The sequence below is a fragment of the Rhinatrema bivittatum genome, chromosome 5 (genome assembly GCF_901001135.1).
Source record: "Rhinatrema bivittatum chromosome 5, aRhiBiv1.1, whole genome shotgun sequence".
Classification (NCBI taxonomy): domain Eukaryota; kingdom Metazoa; phylum Chordata; class Amphibia; order Gymnophiona; family Rhinatrematidae; genus Rhinatrema; species Rhinatrema bivittatum.
In genome coordinates, this window is record NC_042619.1 from 61,312,169 (window position 1) to 61,339,632 (window position 27,464).

Genomic DNA, 27,464 nt, shown 5'->3' on the forward strand with positions numbered 1-27,464 from the left:
TCTTCCATCACTGCAGCATATGACTAGAATATGTCTTATGCTTTGCAACACTTTTACATCATGTATGCACAACACAGTATGAGTTCTTCTATAGATTCTTGGTTTTCTTCTATTTTATTGGTTTCTTTACTTTTCTGGTAAGGTGCATTGATTAAATCCCTGCTTGCCATTTTAATGAATATTATCCTGGGTAGTTGTTCACAACAACAGTATTTATTGAAAAGATTTGCCCAGTATACCTAGTATTATATGAGAAACATAGTATTTTCATACTAGTCTCTCTGTGTACTTATCTTTACATATCTTTACATGTTATACCACTATTATGTACTTACTTGATTCTGAAAGATAACATATGTGATCATGTTATTATGAAGTAGGTTCTTTTTATAATGCAGGTATCTGTATAGCTCCATTATAGAGCTAATAGCTACCTAGTGAAAATTAGTTTTGATGTTATTGTTTGATTAACTAGTGAATGCTTGTGGGAGTATCATTCATATTAATTAGGAATCTAGAGGGACATACACCTATGCACTACACCTGATACATACCAAGGTTAGTGGTTAGGATACACTTTTAAGTTCCTCTGTCATAGCTTATCATCTAAGACTGGTTGATGTGACACCTGTCCATTAAAGGTGTCCCATAGAGGGAAATGAAGAATAGGCTGAGCAGACAACCAAGAATACCCAGACACCTCTGCTGTAAGGTGAATGAACTTTGAGTGCTTTTCTGAAGCATGACTTGCAGAAAATCTCTGAGACAGATTTGCTGGCAACAACAGGAGAGAGGCCTATTTAATGGCCACATTTACTTCACAATGCAGGGATACTTGTTTTGCAGGAAAACCAGGATGCAAGCTTTTGTCTTGCAGAACACTTGTCTTTGCCTCTTCTTTAAAAAGCCAAATAAACTAAATTTTAAAACCTCTTGCTGAATCGCAGTGTTCTTGTGCCCTAAGCTTTGAGTCCAAAAATTAGACAGAAATGAGCTATAAGGGAAAAAATGGGAAAAAGAGACCAGGACCAACTGATTAGAAAAATACAAAGATCAGACAACAAAGGTAAAAATATATATCTATATTTTGAGATGTTAGCAATTTAAATATAAGCAACACAACCGCTCTCTCAAAATTTATGGACAGGTAGGAGCCGTGTATAAAATCGTAATAATAAGAAGGCTAAAGTACCACAAATCACCGTGAATTATGTTTGTATCATTAAGTAAACCTCATACTTAGGCGTAGATGTGAATGCTATGCTGCATAATTTGGCATTATTTATCAGTAAAAAAACAACTAGTAGACCTGCATGCCTACAGCCCACCCATGTTAACCTTGTGCCCACCCAAAAAATCAATTCTGGCTACGCCACTGCCATAAACAGGCCTGATTTTCAGGATATCCACAATAAATGTGAATGAGATAGATTTGCATACAATGGACGTAGTGCCTGCATATCTATCTCATGCATATTCATTGCGGGTATCCTGAAAACCTGTCCTCTTTGGTGTTTTTGAGGATGAGAGTTGGCCACCCCTCGACCAGGAGAGGGTACACCATAATCCTACACAGTGTTTCACCCTTGTAAACTTGCCTGGTCAACAATACCTGAATTTACTTGTCATGCTGGCCCTCTGAAAGGAAGGGAAGCAATTTCTGTTACATTGATAATTATACCTTTTAACATGATAGCAGTTTGTTGTCTTATTTAAACAGGCGCTTGCAGAACTGAACAAATTGTTCCAGATTCACTCCTTTAGAATGTGTGCAGCAATTTGCTTGGCACAATTTGGACTCTCTAATGCAGTAATGCAAAGGATACGCTGATATAAATCTGCCTTGTCAACAGCTATGTAAGAGGTAATCAGGTTTGAGCAGTGTCACAGTTACTAATTCTCTTTCTCAGTTTTCTTCTCTAGATGAGCCAGCATGGGATGTATTGGGAACCACTGATTCTATTTGTTGGGCTACAATTGGCCCAGCTGCCATGCCTGGAATGCCCTGATAGTTCATCTGGTGGCAGCAATAATCTTGATGACTTCTGCTGTTGACAATTGATTCAGCTGGCCAAATAGGACATTGCTGGGGTAACCTAGTGGTTTAATGACAGTACTGCCCACTTCCATTTGGAGGAACTGAGTTTGATTCCCGGTTCAGGTCTTCTGCTTCCCAGGCTGGCCAGGGCTGAGGATACAGTACAGGCAGCATTCATAGTCCCTGGAAGGAAGGCATCCCAGTCATCATGCAACAGCAGCACCTAGGGGCTGGATATAAGGGCCATGATTATAGGGTTCCTAAAGGATCTCTGGTATCCAGTCTCCTGTCAAGGACTGTCACTTAAATTACTGGTATGAGTTGCAAGGGGATATAAAATACTGTAAGGAAGAAATTCTAGGGGAGCTATGAATGAAGGTTCATAGTGCCATATTCCAGTCCCATTTCAGAATGATCTAGAAGCCCAAAAAAGCTGGCCAGAAGAAGAGAAGGAATCTGGTGGACCCCCAAAAAAAGACATTGTTGATTTGGTGGCATGTTTACCCTAAACGGTCATATTCTTGTCTGGTAACATATTTCATCACCGTTGAGGAAAAGTGAAACTATTGAATCATCACTCCAAAAGTCAATAGGCAAATCTGTCTTTGGATGTCTTGTCTGAGAGGGAGGCTAGTTTGGCACTAATGGACTTAGCAAAATCAGAGGCTTCTACAAGGAAAACCTAGTGCACCTTTTGGACATCATATAGCATCTCTTTAACAACAACTTCAAGAAGCCTTTGAAGCACTTTTATTATAGACCAGAGAGGCCATAGCTCTTAAGCTACCCTCACGTACCTAGGGGTAGATTTTAGCAAACATAGACCTTCGTGTCTTCATCCTTAGAAGGCCAACACCACCAAGATAAAGAAGAGTATTTTCTAGACAGATCATGCAACTCAGAGCTGCTTGATGGGAACTGGGTTCAACCCCCGGCTTATTAGCTGCTCTTTAGTTTGGAAACATAGCAGAAGGCCAAGGACGATTTGAAAAGCCAGGCCTAGCTCATTCCACAGCAGGTGCAGTTGGGTTGGTATGTAAATTGAACCGCATAGCAGAATTCATAGTGGGCAATCCATAGGCGGTTGGCTTGAGTGCATGTTTGCTGTTTGTAATAAAACTGGGACTTCACATTTTCCAACAAGAAAGGTATTTTCATTGAGTACATTGGGCAGGGAGGTGGGGAGGGGGAGCAGACAGGTGGGCACAGCAGTCAATATCATGGAAGATTTCAGTTTCCAGTGATGTCAGTCAGCCACTGGCATCAGTACTATAAATTAGCTAAAATATTTGTGTTAAAAATGTCTGTGACAGATCTTATCATTAAGAAATCCATCAAAAGAATTCTGGGTGGGAAAACTAAATTGACTCTTCCTGAAGTTTTGTAAATGGTTTGACAATGTTTATGTGTTGTGGAAAATTGCTGATGAGCTGATTACAGTGACCTGCCACTACATGGCATTGAGTATAGTAATATTACACCATGCATGTGCCAATAAGAGTCTATGGAGGAGTGGTGGTTCAGTGCTAATGGATGTGTCTCCTTCAAGGGGTTAAGAGAAGATCCTCTAGGGAGAGTTGTGATGGTGACTATACAATTTTGGGTTCATAGTTTGTCAAGACAACTATGGAGGGAGCCACCTGAAGATTGATGTGCCCTGAGTGCTTCTTGAAAAAGAGAGGGCTCTGCAGGGACTTTTCACCTCAAGGTAAAATACCTGATGCGTAGAGGTGTTCTTCTCATGGAGAAATGACCAGATGATTCAACCTGGTTTGAATGGAGGAAGATAGAAGACCTTTTAGTGAGGCTATCCAGATAGTCTTGAGTTAGATAATCTGGGGAGTCTCTGTCAAGTCCTTAAGGAAAGTTCTGAGTGTCTTTACAATGTATTGGAAGACATCAAAGGGGTAAGAGAAATTGGCTGCTATGTTGAGTATGGTATTCAGAAATTTAATTGAAGCTATCATGACCATGGCGGTTGGTAGGAGAAAGTAAAAGAATAACAAAGGAAAAGATAGCCTATACCTTTTTGAAATTAACAATTTTTAATATTAAGGATGGAGTAAAAAGTTTTCTCTTAAAATTGATTCATACTGCAGCTTGGTTGTTGAAGTCCTGTGAACACCTGATTTAATGAGTGTATTTCAAGTTTTTATGTAACTATCTGATTACTGGTAACCTCAGAAAATAAAGGTTAGTTGTTTGCATATACTTTGGAATAAGTTCCTTCATTATCTGTATATGTTTCTGAGGACAAAGTTGGAGGAGCAGTCAGAAGGGATTAATTGAGGGGATACCCAAGTTGTTTCCCTGTCCCAGCACAGGAAAAAGAAATCCCACCCTTGCCTCTGGGCCCAGGTGGGATGTGCACTGATTTTTTATGTGTGTGTGTTGTTTTCATTTCAAGTTGTTATCTGTTTGATTTTGTTTTTAAAATGGTTCGTGAGATGTTTATTTCTGGTTTCCCTGAAAATGTTAAAGACAAGTTAAAGAGTGCCAATTGGGGAGCAGTTTGTTAACTAGAGGAATGGTACTGCATTCCCATTGTCTGTTTCCTTAGTTACTTGTTTGTGTTGCCAAGATTGCAAGGTAGTATTTGTGGGGGGATGGCCAGTACTGGTAACAAATGTAAACAAACAAGTGATGTAATAAATTATAGCATTCAATTCTAGTCAGCAAAAGCATATAATGCAAATGCATATTTTGAATTCACTAATCCCTTTGTATTTTAAGAAAAGGGCCCTGGCATTTTGGGACATGCATACTTTGAATTCCCCTGGTATGTATTTGTGTGTTTGTATGTGGGGGGAGGGGGTGACTGGTAAAAGGGGAAGTGACTGGAGTGAATATATGGGGTGACATAGAGATGGGATGGGATAGAGACTGGATGGGGTAGTAACTGGTGAGAGAGAGGCAGCCTGGTGTGTGTGGTGGGTGACCTGTCACCACATACAGTTTCCCCAGTTATCCCCACACACACCAGGCTGCCTTTCTCTCCCACATGTCACCCCATACAGTCATCCCAGTCACTTCCCCTCTCACCAATCACCCCCTACACACACTCACTCACACATACCAGGCTGCCTCTCTCTCCCCCTTTCACCAGTCCCCCCCACACACACACACACACATACACCAAGCTGCCTTGCTCTCACCAGTCACCAACTCAACCAATCTCGCTCCCCCCTGTTACTCCATAATCAATCCAGTCATTTCTCCTCTCACCAGTCACCGCCCATATACCAGGCTGATTCTTTCTCACCAACCACCACCACAACCAGTCTCTTTTCCACCTGTCAGTCCCATACAGTCACCCCAATCACTCCCTCTATCACCAGTCACCCCACACACACCAGGATGCCTCTCTCTCACCAGTCAATGTCGCAACAGTCTCTCCTCCCCCCCCCACCTGTTATCCCATACAGTCCCCTATTCATTCCCCCTTTCAACAGTCACTCCCACATAAACCAGGCTGCCTCTCTCTCACCAATTACCACCCCAACCAGTCTTTCTACCACCTTTTACCCCATACAGCCACCCCAGTCATTCCCTTTTTCCCCATTCACCCCACATACCAGGCTGTCTCTCTCTCACCAGTCACCACCTCAACCAATCTCTCTCCCATCTATCACCCCATACAGTCACTCCAGTCACTCCCCCTCTCACCAGTCACCCCACATACACCAGGCTGCCTCTCTCTCACCAGTCAATATTGCAACCAGTATCTCCCCCCCCCCCACCACCACTTTTTATCCCACACAGTCCCCTATTCATTCCCCCTTTCACCAGTCACTCCCACATACACCAAGCTGCCTCTCTCTTACCTATCACCACCCCAACCAGTCTTTCTACCACCTGTTACCCCATACAGCCTCCCCAGTTACTACCCTTTTCCCCATTCACCCCCACATACCAGGCTCTCTCTCACCAGTCACCACCTCAACCAATCTCTCTGTTATTGTTTGTGAGGATATTGGGTGGACCCCTGGACTCTGTGGCAGATGACCATGCCCATGGTGGAAGGTCCTGTAAGGGGCCACAGGTCAGGCTCAGCTTAGGACACACACACAATCAGATCTTTTATTAGACAGTAATGGTGAGCCTGAGGGACTACAAGCTCGGCTGGGCTTGTAGTCCCTCAGGCTCTGGAACAGCGATCCCACAGTGGCTGTGTTGTAGTGGAGAGAAACTGATATCGTGAGTAGCAGCAGTGTATGCAGAGTTCAGGATAAGAACCTCATTGGTAATGTACTCACACAGCAGTCTCTCAGTATGGAGCACAGGAGCTGAAGTAAAGGCAGCCCTCGAGGAGTGAGTACCTGGTTCCAGGGAACAGCTCTGAGAGAGATAGATGGTAACTCACAGATGGTAAAGGCAGCGGTGTCTTCCAGGCAGAAGTGAAGTCCAGGTAGCAAGTCCAGGAACATGGGCCCTCGAGGAGCAAGCACCAGTTCCAGACAGTGACCTGAAAGAGAAAAGAGAGAGAGAGAGGCCCCCGAGGAGCGGGTACCCCAATAGTGTAGTCCAAGTGGAGGCAGAGTAGCTAGGTTCGAACCGTACCGTACTGAACCGAAACCCTTGCTAACTCGTAAGCTAGCAATCGCGTAGGCTGTTTGTATCTGTTCAATGGTGCTCCCCGAAGGGGAGGAGCAGCAATTGATAATATTCCGTAGGTGGAGTTATTGATCTGTAGTGGGTTGGTTCCCCACAGAGTGACAGTCTGTTACGGTACAGCTCTTGTAGTGTGGGGAAGAGCACCCAATGTAAGTTGGTGAATCCCTGGGCCGATGGCAGATGACAACGCCCCCAGGAGGATACCCTGAGAGGGACCACCGGCTAGGCTGGAGCATGGAGACAGACACAGATAGTTCTTTTATTAGACAGGTAGTAGACCCACCAGAGGTGGCAGTAGTGAGCTGATGTACCCGGCAGGGCTGAAGTCCCTCAGATACTGGAACTGCGATCTCTGGGTTTGCTGAGCTGTAGAGAGAGACTATAGGTAGTGAGTAGACAGGATATGCTGAATACATAACCAGTAGAAGATGATACACTCACAATTGTATATATCAGTAATGGCTTCTATGCAACAGAGAGTCTTCAGTATATCCAGGAACAGGAGTCACAAGGCGAGTACTGGTTCCTATCTGCAATCTGCAATAATCACTCACAATCTCTGTACCTGCGATAACGTCTTAGACAGAAGAGAGTCTACAGTTTTAGAAACATGGGCCCTCGTGGAGCGAGTACCAGTTCTTATCTGCAATAGAACTCACAGTGATCACATCTGCAATCGCATCCAGGCAGTAGGGAGTCTTCTGAGCATTCAGGGACATAGGCCCTCGAGGTGCGAGTACTGGATCCCATCTAGCAATCTGAAAGAAGAAAAGAGAGCGAGGCCCCCGAGGAGCGAGTACCCCTTGGAAGTTCAAGGAGGCAGAGTAGCTTGGGCGAAACGTATCCAAGAGAGTATGATTCGAGTCCTTGCTAACTCGATTCGTAAGCATGAAAGAAGACCTTTTATGTTGGAGGCGGGTGACATCATTACGGGGGACGCCCCCGAGGTTCACGCCTCTGCCGGTACAAACTCTAGAGTGTGCACGCGCGCCTTACGTCATCTGGAACATGGCGGATTCACAGCATCAGGCCAGCCCGGGGATTCCGAGGAGAAGCGGCAAGGAGACGCCACGGCAGCAAGCCATCCATCAGACCTGGAGGGAGTCGCCACAGCGGTAAAGAGGGTGGAGTGAGGGCGAGAAACAGGCACGAATGCAACAGTATCCTGGATGCAGGACGTCATTACAGGGGGACGCCCCTGAGGTTCGTGCCACTGAAGGTACTTGAAGCAGGGCCGTGTGGTGGTGCGCCCTTTGGCAGCTGAACAGAAGGTATTCAAGTGTTTTGCCTCTTTTTCGGACATCAAGAATCTCTTCAACCTTGAATTCAAGGTCATGCTCTGCGCTGATAACAGATGGTTCCTGAGTCTTGGAAGAAAATTCACTGAGAATGAGCGGTTTTTAAGAGTGAAATGTGTAAAGCATTATGGATGTTGAGTCCAGATGGTAGCTTCAGACTATAGGTGATGTTGCCAAGATGTTGGATGATTGGAAATGATCCAACGTAGCGAGGAGCGAACCGAGTGGAGGGTAGCTTCAGTCTGAGGTGTTTGGTAGATAACCAGACTTTATCTCCAGTTTGATTACTGGAGCTTGAGAATGGTGAGCGTCATAGTACTTCTTAGCGTGATCACTCGCTTTGTTCAGTATGTCCTTTGTCTGAACCCACAGGTTATGAATTTCATCAGCAGTAGTTTGAGCTGCTGGGGACGTCACTGAGAGCTTCAGTGGAAGTGGCGGTGTTGGAGAGCGTCCATATACCACTTCAAAAGGTGTTGATCCAGTTGATGTTGATGGCGAATTCAGCCCATGGTAGCAGTTCGGCCCAGTTATTCTGATGGGAATTGACGTAGGCACGAATGAACTGCTGCAAAGTTCTATTCATCCATTCTGTTTGGCCTTTTGATTGAGGATGATAGGCTGAGGTGTAGTCTAGAGAGATGTCAAATAACTTGCACAAGGCCCTCCAGAATCTTGCCGTGAATTGAGATCCTCGGTCAGAGACAATGTGACTAGGTAGGCCGTGAAGGTGAAATATGTGCAATATGAAGAGCTTCACAAGCTCCAAGGCTGAGGGTAAGCCAGGAAGCGCCACAAAGTGTGCCATCTTGCTGAAGTGATCAACCGTTACCCAGATGGTATTCATTCCTCCGAAAGGGGGTAAATCGACTACAAAATCAGTAACGATGTGTGACCTGGGCTGTTCCGGAACTGGCAGAGGTTGCAGCAAACCCCATGGTTGTCCAGAAGCAGGTTTGTTCTTGGCACAGTTGGTACAGGATGCCACATAGGAATAGGTATCCTTCTTGATTGTAGGCCACCAATATAACTTCTGGATTTTGAGCAGGGTACGGCGTTGACCAGGATGGCCAGCCAGCTTGGAATCGTGCGCCCAAAAAAGCACCTTCTTCCTGAGGTGTTTTGGTACGATGGTCTTACCAGCGGGCACAGAATAGGTAGTTGCCAAGATGACTTTCTTCGGGTTAATTATGTCCTGAGGTTCTTCGGGCACATCCTCTGAGAGAAAGGAGTGTGACAAGGCGTCGGCTCTGGTATTTCTGTCTCCGGGGTAATACTTGAGCACAAAGTCGAAACAATTAAAAAATAAGGACCATCTGGCTTGTCTGTGGTTAAGACGTTGCGCATGGCGGAGATACTCTAGATTTTTGTGGTCCATGAATACGGTTATTTGATTTTGAGCGCCTTCGAGCCATGGCCGCCATTCCTCGAATGCAAGCTTTATCGCCAAGAGCTCTTTATCGCCGATCCCATAGTTCTTCTCGGCCGGGGAGAATCATTGTGAGAAGAAGGAACAGGGACGTAAGGCTTTAGAGTCTCCCGTCTGGCTCAATACGGCCCCCACGCCGACATCTGAAGCATCAACTTAAACGATAAAGGGCTTGTTGAGGTCAGGATGCCGCAAGCATGGTTCCGTGTAAAAGGCAGTTTTAAGATTCTCAAACGCGAAAATGGCCTCCACAGACCATTTGGAAGCATTGGCATCCTTGCGGGTCATTTGGTCAAGGGTACTGTTAAAGAAGAGTAGTTCTTAATAAAACTTCTATAATAGTTGGTGAACCCCAGGAATCGTCTCAGGGCCTTCAGGCTGGTAGGTTGGGACCAATTTTTGATACTCTCAAGTTTGTGAGGGTCCATTTGGAAGCCATCTTTAGACACAATATAACCAAGGAAAAGCACTGAGTCTTTGTGAAATTTGCACTTAGAGAGTTTGGCGAAGAGCCGGTGTTCACGGAGTTGGCAGAGTGCTTGTTTGACATCTTCAATGTGAGTGGGCAGATCCTGGGAGAAGATCAGGATATCATCCAGGTATCCCATGACACTCTTGTACAGCAGGTCCCGCAAGATGTCATTCATCATGTTCTGAAATATGGCGGGTGCTTTGCACAGGCCGAAAGGCATCACTAAGTACTTGAAGTGGCCATCTCGAGTGTTGAAGGCTGTTTTCCATTTGTCGCCACTATGAATGCAAACTAAGTTGTAGGCCTCCTTCAGGTCGAGTTTTGAAAATATTTTGGCCCCTTGAAGCCGGTCAAACAGCTCCGAGATTAAAGGCAGGGAGTAGCGGTCTTTAATCGTGATCTCGTTCAGACCTCGGTAATTGATACAAGAACGTAGGGTACCGTACTTCTTCCCCACAAAGAAAAAGCCTGCGCCAGCTGGAGACTTCGATGGTCTGATAAACCCCTTCTGTAAGTTCTCCTCAATATATTCAGACATCGTCTTGTTCTCAATTGCTGAGAGAGGATATACACGTCCTTTAGGAGGTTCAGTATTGGGTTTCAGTCTTATGGTACAGTCATAGGACCTATGCGGAGGAAGAATATCAGCAGCTTCTTTGGAGAACACATCACTAAAGGATGCGTATTGGGGCAGCAGTCCCGGCATCGCTGGAGTCGTAGGCATGCAGATGACAGGAGCAGTCTCCTTAAGGCACCTCCCATGACACTCTGGGTCCCAGCGGGAGAGTTCCAAAGATGCCCAGTCAAATTGGGGTTGGTGCACTTGCAACCAGGGTAACCCCAGGACGATAGGGTTCATGGCCTTCTCTAACACAAAGAAGGGAATTGGCTCCGTATGGAGAGCTCCAGTGCAGAGAGTCACTGGTATAGTTTGGCAAGTCATGTTGCCCGGTAAGGGCTCTCCATGGATGGAGGATAGAAGTAGCGGAACTTTCAAGTTGACGAGGGGAATCCTCAGATGTTCCACCAAACGTCGGAAAATAAAGTTGCCTCCTGCCCCTGAATCCACTAGGGCAAGAGTTTGAACCGTAGACAGTCCGCAGATCAAGGAGACTGGGTGAGAGAGCGGAGGAGAGGGCATAGTAAGGCCTAAGAACAGTCCTTCTGCAGAACTTAGTCCCGTCCGTTTCCCGGACGAATTGGGCATGTAGGGACATCGTGGCCCGACTGACCACAGTACATGCATAACCCATGCTTCTTCCAAAGTCTTCTCTCTTTGGAAGTCAAATATCCGCAACCGAGTTGAATCGGTTCATCTTCACTGGCAGCAGGAATTACTGGAACCATCTGAGGTGCAGGTTTAGCACTCGCCTCTTTCAGATGAGGTTTTCTAATAGGCCGGAGTTCTTTCAGCTCATCATAAAGCCGGTGAGCGATCCGATGGCCAAAGTCACTAGTTCATCCAGCAAGTCAGGTGTTTCACGAGCGGCCAGCTCGTCTTTTAAATGAGTTTCCAGGCCTCTGAAGAAGAGGGTCTTCAGGCATTTGGGATCCCAGCAGAGTTCTGTAGCAAGAGTCTTAAACTCTTTCACAAAATCAGCCAGTGATCGAGCAGGATCAACGAAAACGGATTTAAATAAGTCCAAAAATCCATCTAAGTCCTGCAAAATAAGATCCTTTCATTCCCACAGTGTAGACGCCCAAGACAGGCCCTTCCATCCAGATAGGAAAGGATATAAGTAGTCTTGGAGAAAGCTGTAGGGAACTGAGAAGGCTGTAGAGCAAAATGCATGCAGCACTGGTTTAAAAAGCCCATGGTCTTCCGAATCTCTCCTTAGAAACGAACTGGAGCCACACAGCGGTATAGCAGTCTTTAGTTACTTCCTGTAACTGACTTTCATTGCTGGAAGTAGCACCTTGGGTCTTCTGTGTGTGCAGCTGGTGAAACGCTGAAGTGAGCTTCTCCAATGCGTCTTGCTGTTTCGAAATGCGGAGGGCCAGGCCCAGTATGGCCTGCAGGGCATTGAGCTATGCCAGATCCATGGAGTTAGCAATCTGTTATTGTTTGTGAGGATATTGGGTGGACCTCTGGACTCTGTGGCAGATGACCACGCCCATGGGGGAAGATCCCGAGAGGGGCCACAGGTCAGGCTCAGCTTAGGATACACACACAATCAGATCTTTTATTAGACAGTAATGGTGAGCCACCAGAAGTGGCGGTAGTGAGCTGAAATATTGCCCGGCTGGGCTTGTAGTCCTTCAGGCTCTGGAACAGCGATCCCACAATGGCTGTGCTGTATTGGAGAGAAACTGATATCGTGAGTAGCAGCAGTGTATGCAGAGTTCAGGATAAGAACCTCGTTGGTAATGTACTCACACAGCGGTCTCTCAGTGAGGAGCACAGGAGCTGAAGTAAAGGCAGGCCCTCGAGGAGTGAGTACTTGGTTCCAGGGAACAGCTCTGAGAGAGATAGATGGTAACTCACAGATGGTAAAGGCAGCGGTGTCTTCCAGGCAGAAGTGAAGTCCAGGTAGCAAGTCTAGGAATATGGGCCTTCGAGGAGTGAGTACCGGTTCCAGACAGCGACCTGAAAGAGAAAAGAGAGAGAAGACCCCGAGGAACGGGTACCCCACTAGAGTAGTCCAAGTGGAGGCAGAGTAGCTAGGTTCAAACCGTACTGTACCGAACCGAAACCCTTGCTAACTCATAAGCTAGCAAACGCGTAGGCTATTTGTATCCTGGATGCATGATGTCATTACAGGGGGATGTCCCTGAGATTCGCGCCACTGAAGGTACTTGAAACAGGGCCATGTGGCGCGTGTGCCCATAGGCAGCTGAACAGCATGGCGGGAGGCACTGCCCAAGCCGGTCCGGGGATGCCGGAGAGGAGGGCAGGAAGACGCCGCAGCAGCCAAATGTCTGTCAACCACAGGAGGAGTCGCCAAAGAAGTAAGGAGGGCGGAGTGGAGACGTCGGACAGCGACGGTCGCAAAACTCTATCCCATCTGTCACCCCAGTCACTCCCCCTCTCACCAGTCACTCACACACGCACCAGGCTGCCCCTCTTTCATCAGTCACAACCTCAACCAGTCTCTGTCTCTCACCTGACACACTATACAGTCACCCCAGTCACTCTCCCTCTCACCAGTCACCCCCACACACCAAACTGCCTTTCTCATTAGTCATCACCCTAACCAGTCTCTCTTCCACCTGTCACTCCATACATGCACCTCAGTCACTTTCTCTCTCAGCTGTCACCTCTCCCCCATCCAAACACACAGGCACACATCAGGGGAGTTCAAAATGCCATGGCCCCTTTTACTAAACTACAAAGATATTGGCAAATGCAAAATATGCATTTGCTTTAAATGCTTTTGCTTTTGCTGATTAGAACTTAATGGTATTATTATATCACTTGTTTGTTTACATTTGTTACTAGGCACTGGCCATCCCCCCACAAATACCACCTTGCAACTTTGGCAACACAAACAAGTAACTAAGGAGATAGCCAATAGGAATGCAGAACCATACCTCTAGCTGACAAACTGCTCCCACAATTCACACTTTTAAACTTATTGGTAATATTTTCAGTTAGTGCACACTAACTATATAGTTAGTGCACGCTAATATCCAGTTAGTGCGTACCAAGACCTATTAGTGCGCACTAACACGAAATACTAATTTTTAAGAAATGTCTATTTTTTTATTTCGCAGTGCTCCTGAAACAATCAAAATAGACAATTTTGTTGCCATTGTCTATTTTGTTTAAAACGAATGCACATCCCTACTGCGCCATATGTTTGACACAATTTCCATTAAACCCTACCGAAAGATCAGCGCTGTGCTCCATAGCTGCCACCAGACCCTCTGATATTTTATGTGCTCTTCCAGGGAGGGACACATGTCAATTGGAGTAATGGAAGCAAAAGAGAGGGAAAATTTCATTGAGTCATCATTTGTGCTTTGTAAACTGAATAGAAAAATTGTTTATTTCCTACAGTACAAACAATACACCACTGTTATTTTCAGGTGATATGAAAACATAGAAAGAATGGGAATAAGGTAAAGAGTTCTTCCTGTTACAGAGTGGCAGTTTCTCATAAACCATAATGGAATAAAAATAAGCATTTTAATAATTGTGTTTGTTACCAGCTAAGGGCATTATGACTTTGGGAGGTCTCTGTAAATTGTGTCTGACAGAAACATGTCCTCGTCTGACTAACTGATGTTGAATTTCCCTTCCCTCCTTCTCTCCAAAGACATGACATTCCCACAAAATTAACCATATCCATATGTTTCGTTGGTGTTCTGTCATCCCTTATTCATCGTACTGTTGCAGAGCTGGTGACTGATGGTCATGCAGGGCCAGGAATGAAATAATTATGTTAACTTTCTCAGATGATTCCCTCAAAGCTTTTGGGGATTGAATGGTAAATGTTTCTGATGACCTGTGAGAGGTGAACTCTCCTTGAGTACTTTAAAGAACTCTTGACTTTCTGTCAGCATTTATTCCCTTCTCATGTAGCTGATCATTCGCACTGCCTTGTGCCAGCAGGCTATGATATGCTGCATCTCAATGATGTGATGAGAGATAATGTAAGAATTTGAATTCAGGCAACTGTACAATATGCATAGCTGTACACAAGCAAGTCCCTACATGCTTGAAAAATTCTGGTAATTTTCTGACAGAAAGGACCTCCTCACTACAGGATAGCCAGCCACATCCAAACAGTCCAATAAAGAAAATAAACAAGAATGGAGAGAGAACTTCATAAGTCCCAGAATTAATCATCTGTATGGTCATTGTTGGCAGGTTAGTTACTGGAAAGAGATGGAGCAAGAAGAAGCCACAGAAAAAGTGAAAACTGAGGGAAATGAGTCATCCATCATTCTGTCAGGCTTGGAAGGAAATGCATTATATCACATAACAGTGAGGGCATACAACAATGCAGGATATGGGCCACCTAGCAGTACTGCTCGGGCCAGCACTAAGAAATCCCGTAAGTGACCCATATTTTTTCCTAAACAACAATATTAGTCTCGACATTTTAAGAACTGCTTTTAACTGGAGGCCATTGATATGCACAGAAGGTTTAGTGTATGGTTTTTAAATGTCTTTTCTCCACAATGCTTAGATCCAAATTCTGACAATGACAGGGGATATCTTTCATTCATATACAATGATTATTGTACCTTTTCAGGAAACATGTCTAAGAATTTCTGAACCCAAGTGAGAGAAAAGTATTCAGATTTATAGTATATGCTCAGTAGAGTAGTTATTAACATTACAGGAGCAAAAAAACAAAATATGTTTTCAGACTCCAAATGGACAAATACATAGCCATGACAAACCATTAAAATCATAAATAAATAAAATATTGACTGAGATTAAAATGGAGAATCATTTAATTGTATTCTGACATTTCTTTTTCCATTCCAGCTCCTAGCCAGCCTCCAGGAAACATTACATGGGAGCAAGCTGGTTCCCAGTTGTCGCTGGCATGGAAGCCAGTCCAACCTTTATCAAATGAATCAGATGTAATGGGATATAAGGTAAAGTCTCCTGTCTTCTTTCTTTGGCCCCAACAATGACAATATGCATACATTTGAAATCACATTGTTCATTTAATCAGATTAGCCTATGTTGATTTAGAAATCTAATGTACAGCTCAAGGATCTATAAAATATTTCACAGTCAGCAAAATTTCCAGTTTTCTTACAGGCTTATACTGTTATTAGACCTCCGAATTAGTATTATATGATCACCATTTCTTATTATTTTAATCCCTTTAGAGCCAAGTGTTTTTAACATCTTAAGCAGAAATGTGTTTTTTGAAATAAGTATTAAATCCACAATAGCATAGTCTTTCTTCAGAAATATATGTGACACTAGCGCCACTAGATGGCGTAATGATACTATACATTACTATGACCTATGGTTAGAAAGGTTAAAATTTTGTGCAATGTGTTACAATGGGGAAATTTCCAGAATCAGGTGTCAAGTGCCTGGAGTCATGTGCCAATGAATGAATGGCAGTGTTACTCCAATAGGTATGAGATTAGTATAAAAGGAAGTGCTGCATGTGGGGAAAGGGCTGGTCATCTGAGGAAGGAATCTCCGTAAGGGGAGTCTCTGGAGAGCTCATGCCATAAGAATGATTGCAGACACAGCCAGTCCTTCATCTAGAGGAGATACAGATGCTGTGAAATATCTGAAGTATGGAGTCTGGGATGTTTCCCATAGCCCCTGGGGAGAGATGTTTGAGTAGAAGGATTTGAGTGACAGAGAGAGAGAGATTGGAGGAGTCCAAGGTTTTGGAGGTTGAAGTGGAGTAGAAGTATGTGTCGGAGCCTGCAGAGCCCAAGGGAAGTGTTATCTGCAAGGAGTTCCACAGAGGCCGGGAGCTGCTTCTGCCTAAGGAAGAGGATGAGTTGTCTGTGGCAGTCAAGTATTTCTTGAGAGTGAGAAGGCAGAAGAGTGACCTTGGAAGAGAGACTTTGGGGTGGGAGGAAAGAAAATACCTGCCCTGAGGAGAAACTGTGGAAAGTGACTGTGTGGAAGTAATATGGGACCTCAGAGGTTCTGGGAGAGAAACAAAAAGTAGTAGAGTAACATCTGGGAAAGAACAAGAGAATGGACTCTGATTTTGTGATTTGACCACTAAGACCAGTGAAGTGACTATAGAAATGGACTGTGATTTGAACCTGATGATTTTCCTACTAACTATTTGTGTTTTAAAATAAATTTACTATTTTTCGGAGCACAGTTGAGGTGTAGAGACATTAGAATTTTTGTGAGTCTACTTAGTCCAGTTTTGGGCTTGCAGGTTTTACTGCCCCCAGCCCACGATACCCATAGATTTTGAGAGGTCCTCTCCCTGGCAGAGTCACTCCAATGCATCCAAGAGTTGAGAAGGTGACCTCTTGGGAGGGTGGGCTTACATATACCTATGCAAAGTATAGAATTTTATTTTCCAGTACACTGAGCATTTTCCCATTAAAGGTAAAATCATGCACATATTGTGTCACGTTTGAGTATAAGCCTTCTGTATCCAAAGAAATGTGTAGATTTATAGCATATTTCAGTAGTAAAGAGCCAGTTGAAAATGGATTATGTTGGGAGGTGTCTGAACTGCAGAGAAATACCGGTAAGACTGAGACTGTGAGATGCCCACCTTTCTTTCTCCCCATTGGAATTCTGTTGCGTGTGTCAATAGACGTTGCCAGACTGGACCCTCATAACTAACAAGGCATCAGCATTTGGTGGGGGTGTTTCAGCTACAGAGAAGTGCCAGTAAGATCGGAGCTCCTACACCTGCCTTCCTCTCTCCCCATTGGACTGCTGCTGCATATGTTTGCACCAGACCAGACATTCATAACCAATGAGGCTGGAGGAGGATACAAGATTGCGGTATGAGGTTAATGAGCAAAGCTTTTCCCACCTTGCTCTCCTTCAATTTGTTTCCTTGACTGAATTATGGCTAAGTGAATTATGGATAACCCTTGCTGTAGTTACATGTTAGGTTCCGTATTGGGAGATACCACCCAGGAAAAAGATGTAGGCATCATAGTGGATAATACTTTAAAATCGTCGGCTCAGTGTGCTGTAGCAGTCAAAAAATGTCAGAATGTTAGGAATTATTAGGAAGGGAATGGTTAATAAAACTGAAAATGTCATAATGCCTCTGGTGTGACCGCACCTTGAATATTGTGTACAATTCTGGTCACTGCATCTCAAAAAAGATATAGTTACGATGGAGAAGGAACAGAGAAAGGCAACCAAAATGATAAAAGGAATGGATCAACTCCCCTATGAGGAAAGGCTGAAGAGGTTAGGGCCGTTCAGCTTGGAGAAGAGACAGCTGAGGGGGGATATAATAGAGGTCTTTAAAATCATGAGAAGTCTTGACTGAGTAGATGTGAATCAGATATTTATACTTTTGGATAATAGAAGGACTAGGGGGCTCTCCATGATGTTAGCAAATAGCACATTTAAGACTAATTGGAGAAAATTCTTTTTCACTCAACGCACACTTAAGCTCTGGAATTTGTTGCCAGAGGATGTGGTTAGTGAAGTTAGTGTAGCTGGGTTCAAAAATGGTTTGGAGAAGTCCATTAACTGCTATTAATCAAGTTGACTTAGGGAATGGCCTCTGCTATTACTGGCATCAGTAGTATGGGATCTTCTTTGTGTTTGGGTACTTGCCAGGTTCCAGTGGCCTGGTTTGGCCTCTGTTGGAAACAGGATGCTTGGCTTGATGGACCCTTGGTCTGACCCAGCATGGCAATTTCTTATGTTCTTATGCCTCCCAAACGCAAAGGGAAGGTGAGTGTTTTCCCTTCTGAGCTCTCTCTTCTTCCTGGACAACTTTCAATCTCATTACTCATAGCCCAGAGCCCGGAGTTATCAGGGGCCATGTCCTCCCTTGTGGATGCTGGTGGTGGAGCACCCCATTTGATTGGAAATGAGGTCTCCCTCAGCCCTTGCAATCACATGCCACCACCAATTATATTACATTGGTTCTGAGTCTTCCTCCCTAGAGCTTCAAATCGTGACCTCTGGTTCTGTTGATTTTTTTCCAACAGAAAAGGTTTGTCGTTGTCTTTGGATCAGTAAAACCTTTCAAGTATCTGAAATTCTGTATCATATCACTTCTGCTCCTCCTTTCCTCCAGGGTGTACATATTTAGATTCTTCAATCTCTCCTCATAAGTCATTCGATGAAGACCCTCCACCTTTTTGGTCGCCCTTCTCTGGACCGCCTCCATCTTGTCTCTGTCGCTTTGGAGATATGGTCTCCAGAACTGAAATCAGTACTCCAGGTGAGGCCTCACCAAGGACCTGTACAACGGGATAATCACTTCCCTTTTCTTACTCGATATTCCTCTCTCTATGCAACCCAGCATTCTTCTGGATTTAGCTATCGCCTTGTCACATTGTTTTGCCGTCTTCAGATCATTAGACACCATCACCCCAAGGTCTCTCTCCTGCTCTGTGCACATCAGCCTTTCTCCCCCCATCGAAAACAGTTGAAAGGCTGATGTACACAGTATTCAAGGTGCGGTCACACCATGAAGCGATACAGAGGCATTATGACATTTTCAGTTTTATTAATACAAACAGTCTAACTTCAGTTAGTCAGCCAGAGTGACTCACTGCTCTCTTGATTAACAAATGTTGGTCCCTATTCAAACCCAATCACACTACCTCAACACCTTTCCAAGGTGAGTAACTGAGCTGAACTATTCAACTTTTTTACTTAGGTATACACTGCTCCTAGCTTATTTCTAGCTTCTGGCTACTTTTTTTTTTTTTTGGGGGGGGGGGTTGTGTTTTTTTTGTGTTTGGTTTTTTTTCAATACAAACACTCAGTTTGTATTAAACACAAACACTCAGTTCTGCAGACTTTTAAAAATAAACACACTACCTACTGCTTACTAGCTACCTTATTGACTGACTATTTAAAAATACAAACAGTCTAACTTGTTTATTCACTGCCTTTCTGACTATTAAAGGCACAAACACACTAAATAATATTCCCAGATAGTTAACTTTGCCCAAAACTTTTAAAAAAGACAATGTCCCAAGCAAAAACTTACTGATTCCTTTCAGCCACCAGCAATGTGATCCTCTTCTCTCAGTGTTCCCCCTGAATGTGGGTTACTGAGCTCTTCCCTGCTTATGGGCTTAAGTTGTCTCTCTGTCTGCTTTGCTCCTATTGACATAGGAACCTGCAAACAGGAACATCTAGAGAAGGTATCCTTCAGTGTAACAGGACAAAATTTCTTCATTTTTCACTGAGACTGCAGTTTTCTTTCTCTTGCTGTGACAGTGCTTGGGGACTGTCAGTTTCTTAGCTATTATGATTCATATTTGATGATTCAGTGGTAAACATGAGATATCTCCCTACACTCCAGTGAAGCTTGCCAGATTTGCCCAAGCAATACCTCATCATGAATTCTAGAATACTTAATCCTTCCATATTTTCATGTGAATATGTAATGATTGATATAAATCTTCTGCTCCCAATATCTCCTCTGACTCAAGCTATTACAAACAATCTCTAGAAAATGCTAATTGTTCCACTCGAGTACTTCCAACAAAGTCCAAGGAACCATCTTGCTGAACTCGGCTCTCTAGAACAATTAAGACTTCCTTAGCATGTGGAAGGGGATCCAAATTGCTAGAGGACAGCATTGACATCACCAGCACAAGACTAACAATACCATGTTGTATTATAACTGTTGTGCCCACCCCCCATGCTGAATTCAAGAGGAAAGCATCCATCAAGCCAACTACCACTAGTGTCATTGAGGAATTGGCAGAAAGGAAGATATGTCTCTTTCCTTTCCTCTTCACCATCTAAATTCAATAAATAACTTAAAAACCTTTGATGTTCTGTGTTAGAATCGGGAACTCAGAGCTGCATGTTCTCACCAGATGCCATCTTGCCTCTCCTTTTATCTAGTTAAATGTACTGAAATGATGGTTTTCAGCATCTTTTGGAAAATCATGATCATTCATTTTGACATGAACTGGAACTTTTCAATTACATAAGTAAAATGGCTATGATTTCATGGCATTTTCCATTCCCCAGGACCATCCCAGTTGATGAACTGTGATGGAAATTCTGTTGTCATTTCTGTTTGGGTTGGAGAGGGAAGTGAGGAGCATGTAAGATTCTGTGTCACTGTGAAATACTGTATATTAGCATTGTAAACTTTACCTGGAGAGTCTACACAACTCATCTCACTTTCCAAGGTCCCTTCATTTTTTTCTGTCATACTCTTGCCATTAACCTTCTCTATACTTTCTAGATAAAATATCTCTTTGCTTGAAGAATTAAGACAGTGACCAGACAGCTTTTGTAGTGACTATCCCATGGTCAATTGTTTTGCTTTCTTCAGCACCAGACATATTTTCTTTTATCACTCGACTCATATCATCTGTCCTTGAATCTGACATCATTCACTCGTTTTTATTGTTTATAATTAATAATAATTCCTTTTTTTGTTGACTCATACAACACATAACCCTGCAAGTAATGATTATTTTGCGTGTGACAAGGTTAAGGTTCAAAGTGTAATAAAATTCATTTGAAGACATTTTTAGAGGATTGAAAAAGTAATCACTCTCTGTCACTCTAACCACTCCCACATGTCAATTCACTGAAAGAGATTCATTAATATCTTGCATTGATATCACAGTATTAAAAATGAATACTACAATTATAAACTTTTAGCACTAATATTACCTAAATTTTAAGAAAATTATCTTAGAAAACTTATATTTTGTTTACTGTCTGACATTTTGACATTTGTAATTTATACCTCCTGATTGTCTGGTATAAATCATATTAATATTATTACCTATCTGGATCTTAATTACCTAATTAATGTGCTGTTTCAAATTAAATCATATTGATATTGTTATGTAAAAATAATATGCAACAAGATGGACAAATATGAAAATTTTACACTAATTTAGGAAAACTGTGGTACAAAATTGCATGTTTGTAAAGCTTATTTTATGGATATATTGCTTTATTGGCACCATTTCTAAAGGTTCACATGAGCAAATAAATAGCTCCAGTTTCTCCTTGTCCTTCTTGTTGTATACATTCAAAGAGTAGCCTAGTGGCCAGAGCAGTGGGCTAAAAACCAAGAAAGCTAGGGTTCAAATCCCACTGGTACTGATAATGCTTAATGTGACCTTGCACAATTGACTTCACTCTCCATTAGTAAAGGTACAGACAGAAGGGGTCATTTAGTAGCCTGTTGGATTTTCCACAGAGGGGAAAATTACAGCAGGGACTTCCAAATCTGCAGTAATGGACAGATCATCTTTGGAGACTATGTGAATTTTTCCCTACTGAAATATTCTGAGGGCATAAATACTGTGGTGAAAATCAACCAGCTTTGTGCAACTGTGGCCACGAGTTGAAGCTAACTTTCCGTAAAATAATGCAGCTTGCATTTTTTGAGGCAAACTGTTTTGTTTTATTTACATAAAATTAATTATAGATGAACTGCTTTGCATGCAAAAGCAACTCATTAAAATATGCACATTATTTTGGGTGAAATATTGTGTGAAATTGCCACAATAAACGCTATCACACTAAAATTGCCTATCACAGCTTAGTAAACAATCCCTTAGATTGTAAGCCCCCTAGGGTAGGACGATACTTTCTGTACCTTAATGTAACATGGATTTGGTTTGAAAAAAGGCTAGTAATGGTGCTGACTGTCCCTGAAACAAATGCTAAAATGTTGTCACTTTGGCACCATCCTGCAGGCCTCTGGTGCCATTTTCAAAGCACTACGAGTGAGCACAGGAGTGAGTGGGCTTCACTTCTGCCCTTCCAACTTCTGAAAGTGGAGTCTTGTTGAAATATTCTTTTATTGCTTTTTAAATATCTTGTATAATTTTTGTGATGTGTTTTGTTATTTTATGAGTGTTCATTGTACTCCACATTGAAAATACTTTTGGTATCTGTGGATCATATGAAATGCTAAATAAACAAATGGGGGCTAGTGAAGTCGCTGGCCCATGGACAATTTTAATGGACAGGAGTGGGGATCAGATTTATTTATTTATTTATTTAAAAACTTTTCTAGACCTCTTTATGCATGGATTGTTCAATGCAGTTTACAGATAAAACAACAAATGGAGCGTCCTGAGCAGGTCTAGACAGGTAGGTCCAAGGCCAAGCCCCAGGCTAGTCTAGAGTGAAGGTTGGAAGCCCTAGCTAGGTCAGGGTGTGCCCAGCTGGATAGACACAGATTCTTGGCTTCTTTTTGCCAGGCAGGAAGTGGGGTTAGAAGTTTTGGAGGGATTATTTTGACTATATAACATCCTAAACTCATTAACAAAATTAAAACAAACCAAAAAAAAACCCAAAAAGCAACATGAAAAAATGAACTGAAACAAAAATTTTAAAGCTGCACATCCCTTCCCTAATCTCCAAAAGCTCCTCCCAAGGGACTTTTCCAGTTCAGGAGATTGACAACTCCTAGTCAGGCTAATGAACATGCTCCTCTCTAGTGCTGGCTCATTACATCGCATTGCATTCATTGATTCTTTTAACTCTGACTGTTGCCAAGATTTGGATTGATTTCTAGCTCAGGAATTGCAAGACTCTCAGTTCTGTCCTGGAATAATGGCTTGTAAACAGAAGTTCCCTCAATATGAACTGATTGTCAGCTTTAGCAGATCTGGTTTTCTTTTGAATTCTGTTTTATTATAAGCCACTGAGAACACTGGATTGTGCGGCCTATAAATGTTTTAAATAAATAAATTACTTTAGCAATATCCCTGGAAACTTTTAACCCTCCAGGACATCTCACAATTACAGATTTTCTGTGCAGGGAGTGCCCATCCTATCCTAAAGCTGATATTTCCCTTTTTGTAGATGAAAGCTACTTTAGTGAATCATGTCTCAGGTGAACATCAATCAGGAACTTACATAAACAATATTTTTCACAGACTTGTGAATCTCTGTAATCAGCTGTCAAAATAAGTGTTAGAATAGAACACAGTATATTAACAAACTTGATAGTGGAATAAATAAAGAGTAAGCAAAGCAATCATGCCAAGGAATGGTTGTTTAATACATCTTACTATACAGCTTATACCAGCCAGCTGTTGTTTAAAAAGCAAGCATGGGGCATTTTACCATTATTAAAAACAAGTTACATATAGTAAAACTCTTTTACAATGTATTTCTATTTTTCAAGGGGGGAAAACACTGTTTCCACTGTATAATGTGAGAGGGTAGTTTTTCTACTCGTATATGTACATAATCCAAGACAAACAAAACTGATGAATATTGCATAAAATATATAAATTGCTTATTCTCTTGCAGGACTTTAAGACTAAATTGTTTATTTCGTTGTGTGCATTTTGCATTTCCAATCAAACTCTGAAGCATATAGAAAATGCTTTGTTAAATAATATATTCAAATATTCTGTGCTGCACAGTGATTATTCGGCTCAAGAGGAGACTCCTTCAATGCATAATACCATAGAGGTTAATATTAAAAACAAACTGAGCATTTAAATGTAGATGCCTGTTTTCAACACATAACTTAAGTGCCTATGTTTAGCTGAAAATAGGCACCTAAAATAGGCCTGCTATTCACCAACATTCAGGTGCCAAATAGGTACTCAGCACTTGAAATCAGCACTGAGTGCCTAACTTACTTTCCCAGACTTCATCTCATCTCTGTTCCAACCCACTTTTAAGGTGCTTAAATGTGTGCACATACGGTAGTAAAAATAGTTGTCTACCTGTAAGTGCTCAGCAGGGTGAAATTTTCATTTGGGCAGATCTAGGCACCTAACTCCAGGAGTTAACTGCCTAGACCTTCATTGGCCTATTTTAGCATAAGCCTGAGAAAAGTCTCACATTGGTACAAATTGTACTATGAGCTGAGGGAAGAAGGGAAGGCAAGAGACATAAAATGAACATTTTGTCCCGTCCATCTCTATTTCTGTTTAGCAGCAGAGTCTGTCAAGTCAGCAACTTTTGGCAGGCTTTTCATTTTGCTTTCTAATTATATGTATTTTGGAAACAATGAAAAAAGAAATACAAAGATAAGCACAGGTTCTAAGACTCATGCACTATAGCTTATTCTCTAAAGTTCAAGCCTAAAGGCTGTAAAATCTATGCTGTACAACTCATTATCTAAAGTTCATGAAGCTCATGTTTTAAAGTTCAGATTCTAGTTGAAAGCCCATAGTTCATGCTTTAAATTTTATGCCCAGAAGTAATGAAGTCTGTTCTGTGTAGCTCATGCTTTAAAGACCATAAACCTCAGGCCCTGCTAGTGCCTAAATCACCTGCGATCATACCACAATACTGGCCGCTTGCTGTCATTCCTCCATTCTGATCATCTTCATTCATATCGTTATAAGAAACACCTGTAGTGATAACCCCATATTGGGGCATCTGCAGTCATGTTGCCACACTGGCCAGCTATACCTATGCCCTCCATACTGGCCGTCATACAGCAATACTGGACACCCTTATATTATTATATGAGGTGCCTGCAGTCATGCTACAGTTCTGGGTATTTGTAGTCATACCTGCATGTAAGGCAGTGTTTCCCAAATGGTGCCATGGTTGACCTGCAGGTGTGCCGTGAGAAGAGCCAAATATGAAAACTTGAGCCGCCGGTAGTCTCTGTTATTTCTTTCCTTCCTGCCTGCAGAATGTCCTCCTGCCAGCAGAGGGGGGTCAGAGAACAGCGCCTACTCCTGCTGCTGCTTCCCTCTCTGTTAGCTCTCTCTAGTCTTGCCGGACATGCTGGCCTTGTGCTGTTATTATTGCAGAGGCAAGCCGACAGAGGAGGAAGAAACAGCACCAGGTAAGTGCTGCTCAGACATCTGCCAGCTCCTTGAAAATGATGATGCCAGAAGGATGGAGAGAGAAGGAAGGCAGGTGATGATGATGCCAGAGGGTGGAGGGAGAACGTGGTGATACAAGGGGTAGAGCAAGAGAGAGAAAAGGGAAGAAGGTGATGATGCAGAGGAGAGGGAAGATAAGGTGGTACTGATGCCAGAAGGATAGAAAGAGAGGGAAGGGAAGAGAAAGTGATGATGCCAGGGGTGTGGAGGGTCAAGGTGGTGATGATGCCAGGGAATGGAGGGAGAAGGGTAGGGGAGAGGGAAAGTGGTAATGATGCCAGGGGAGAGAAGTCATAATCCCAGAAGGGTAGAAGCAGAGGGAAGATTAAGGTAATGATGGTGCCAGAGAGGTGGAGGAATAAAGAGGAAAAAGTGGTGATAATGCCAGGGGCTGGAGGGAGAAGGTGGTGATTATGCCAGTGGGTGAAGGGAAAGAGTTTGGGCATCAGTTAGGAACGAAGGTAATGATATCAGGAGGGAGGGAAGAGAAGGTGGTGGTGATGAAAATGTTGTCAGAAGGTTGGAGGGAGAGAGAGAGAAAAGAAGGTTTTGATGATGCCATATGGGTGGAGGGAGAAGGAAAGTGGTGGTGTTGGTGATGCCAGAAGGGTGGAGGAACAGGGAGAGAAAGAAAAGTGGTAATGATGCCAGGAGAGTGGAGGGAGAGGGAGGGTGATGATGCCAGGGGAAAGGAAAAGAAGTTGATGATACCAGGGGATGTGGAGGGAGTGGGAAAAGAAGAAGGTGATGCCAGCGGGGTGGGGAAAAGGGAAGAGAAGATGATGATGTTGCCAGGGAGTGGAAGGAAGAGGGTTGAGAAGAGAAGGTGATCACACCAGAGGTGGGGGGGATTAGAAAGGGAGAGTGATAATTCCAAGGTGTAGAGGGAGAGGGAACGTGATATTGCCAGTAGTGCGGGGGAGAGGGAAGAGAAGATGGTGATGGTGTTAGTGAGCCCATTATTGGGTGTGCCACAACACAAAAAAAGGTTGAGAATCACTGATGAAAGGTACCATACTGGTTCCGACACCTATGCCACCATTTTCTACACACGCAGCCATAACAACATTCTGGGCCTCTGCAGTTATAGCTCTGTATACTGTTTCCGTGAGATCTCTAAAGCTAAGTAAGGTTACGTTTCTTATGTACTTCTATTGACTCCTTCGATGGACACTGGGTACCTCAGAAAGCAGTGTTGGTGTTTCGGTATTGGAAAACCTTTCTTTTGAACCGGTATTGAATCAATGACCTAACATGATGTTGGTTGGCTCTATGCTGAAGCTCTGAGAGATATTTTTTGGTTTTTTATTTAAATTGTATTAAGTTTATTCATTTACATTAAATTAAATAACACAAGAATATTATAAATATTCTTATTAATATAAATATTATAATTTATAATATAATTTATAATATAATTTATAATATAAATATTATAAATATTCTTATTAATATAAATATTAAAATCACAAAGAAAAAAAGTATATACACACCTATAGCTGCACAATAATCACATCATAGTTCACATTAAATGGGAGAAGTCTATTTCCATAACAATAATCATACAAATTATTAACAGTATCAAAGTTAAAGGAGGTAAATACCAATCCAGTCTATACAACAACCTTATCACTGATAAAGGTTTCTAGATTTATTTATTTTAAAATTTCTAGACCACCAATCACCATTTCTTGGATCATTAAAAACAAATCTAATATGTCACAAGACATTTACATGGATATTTCAGGAAAAATGTAGCTTCTTTAACGACTCTTCATTTCAATTGTAAAACTTGTTTTCTATAAGATTGTGTGATCCTAGAGACATTAGGAAAAATATATATCTGTTGACTACAAAACAACCTTCCCTTGTTTTTACCAAATTTCTGAAATATCAAATCTTTGTCATATTCTAAAGAAAAGGTAACTTAGGGTAGCTTTTAAAGGAATATCATCAATTTATGCTTCAAGGAAACCTGAGAATGGTTTCATTCAAATAATGTTGTTCACTTTAAGATGAATTTTAAAGTTCTATGCCGCTGAAGCCAGGAGATAACGCGTAGAAGACAGGCCGGCGCGCACCATGTGGATTTTAAAAAGCGTGCGACCATGCACATCTCCTGGTATGCGAACAAACCTTTTTTTACTAAAATGGGTGGGGTGTGCAATTTTATATGGCCACACGTACATGTGCATACATGTATGC

The 27,464-nt window shown here is 42.6% G+C and overlaps 1 protein-coding gene across 5 annotated transcripts in view; it reads left to right on the forward strand.

Moving 5' to 3' along the window:
* Positions 1–27,464, forward strand: part of CNTN5 (contactin 5) — a 2,626,638-nt gene that overhangs the window by 2,585,227 nt on the left and 13,947 nt on the right. For all 5 annotated transcript variants that reach the window (XM_029602387.1, XM_029602386.1, XM_029602389.1 and 2 more), the window contains 2 exons: positions 14,665–14,851; positions 15,292–15,404. In XM_029602387.1, coding sequence (XP_029458247.1) covers positions 14,665–14,851; positions 15,292–15,404 — 300 coding nt within the window. The remainder of the gene's footprint in view (positions 1–14,664; positions 14,852–15,291; positions 15,405–27,464) is intronic.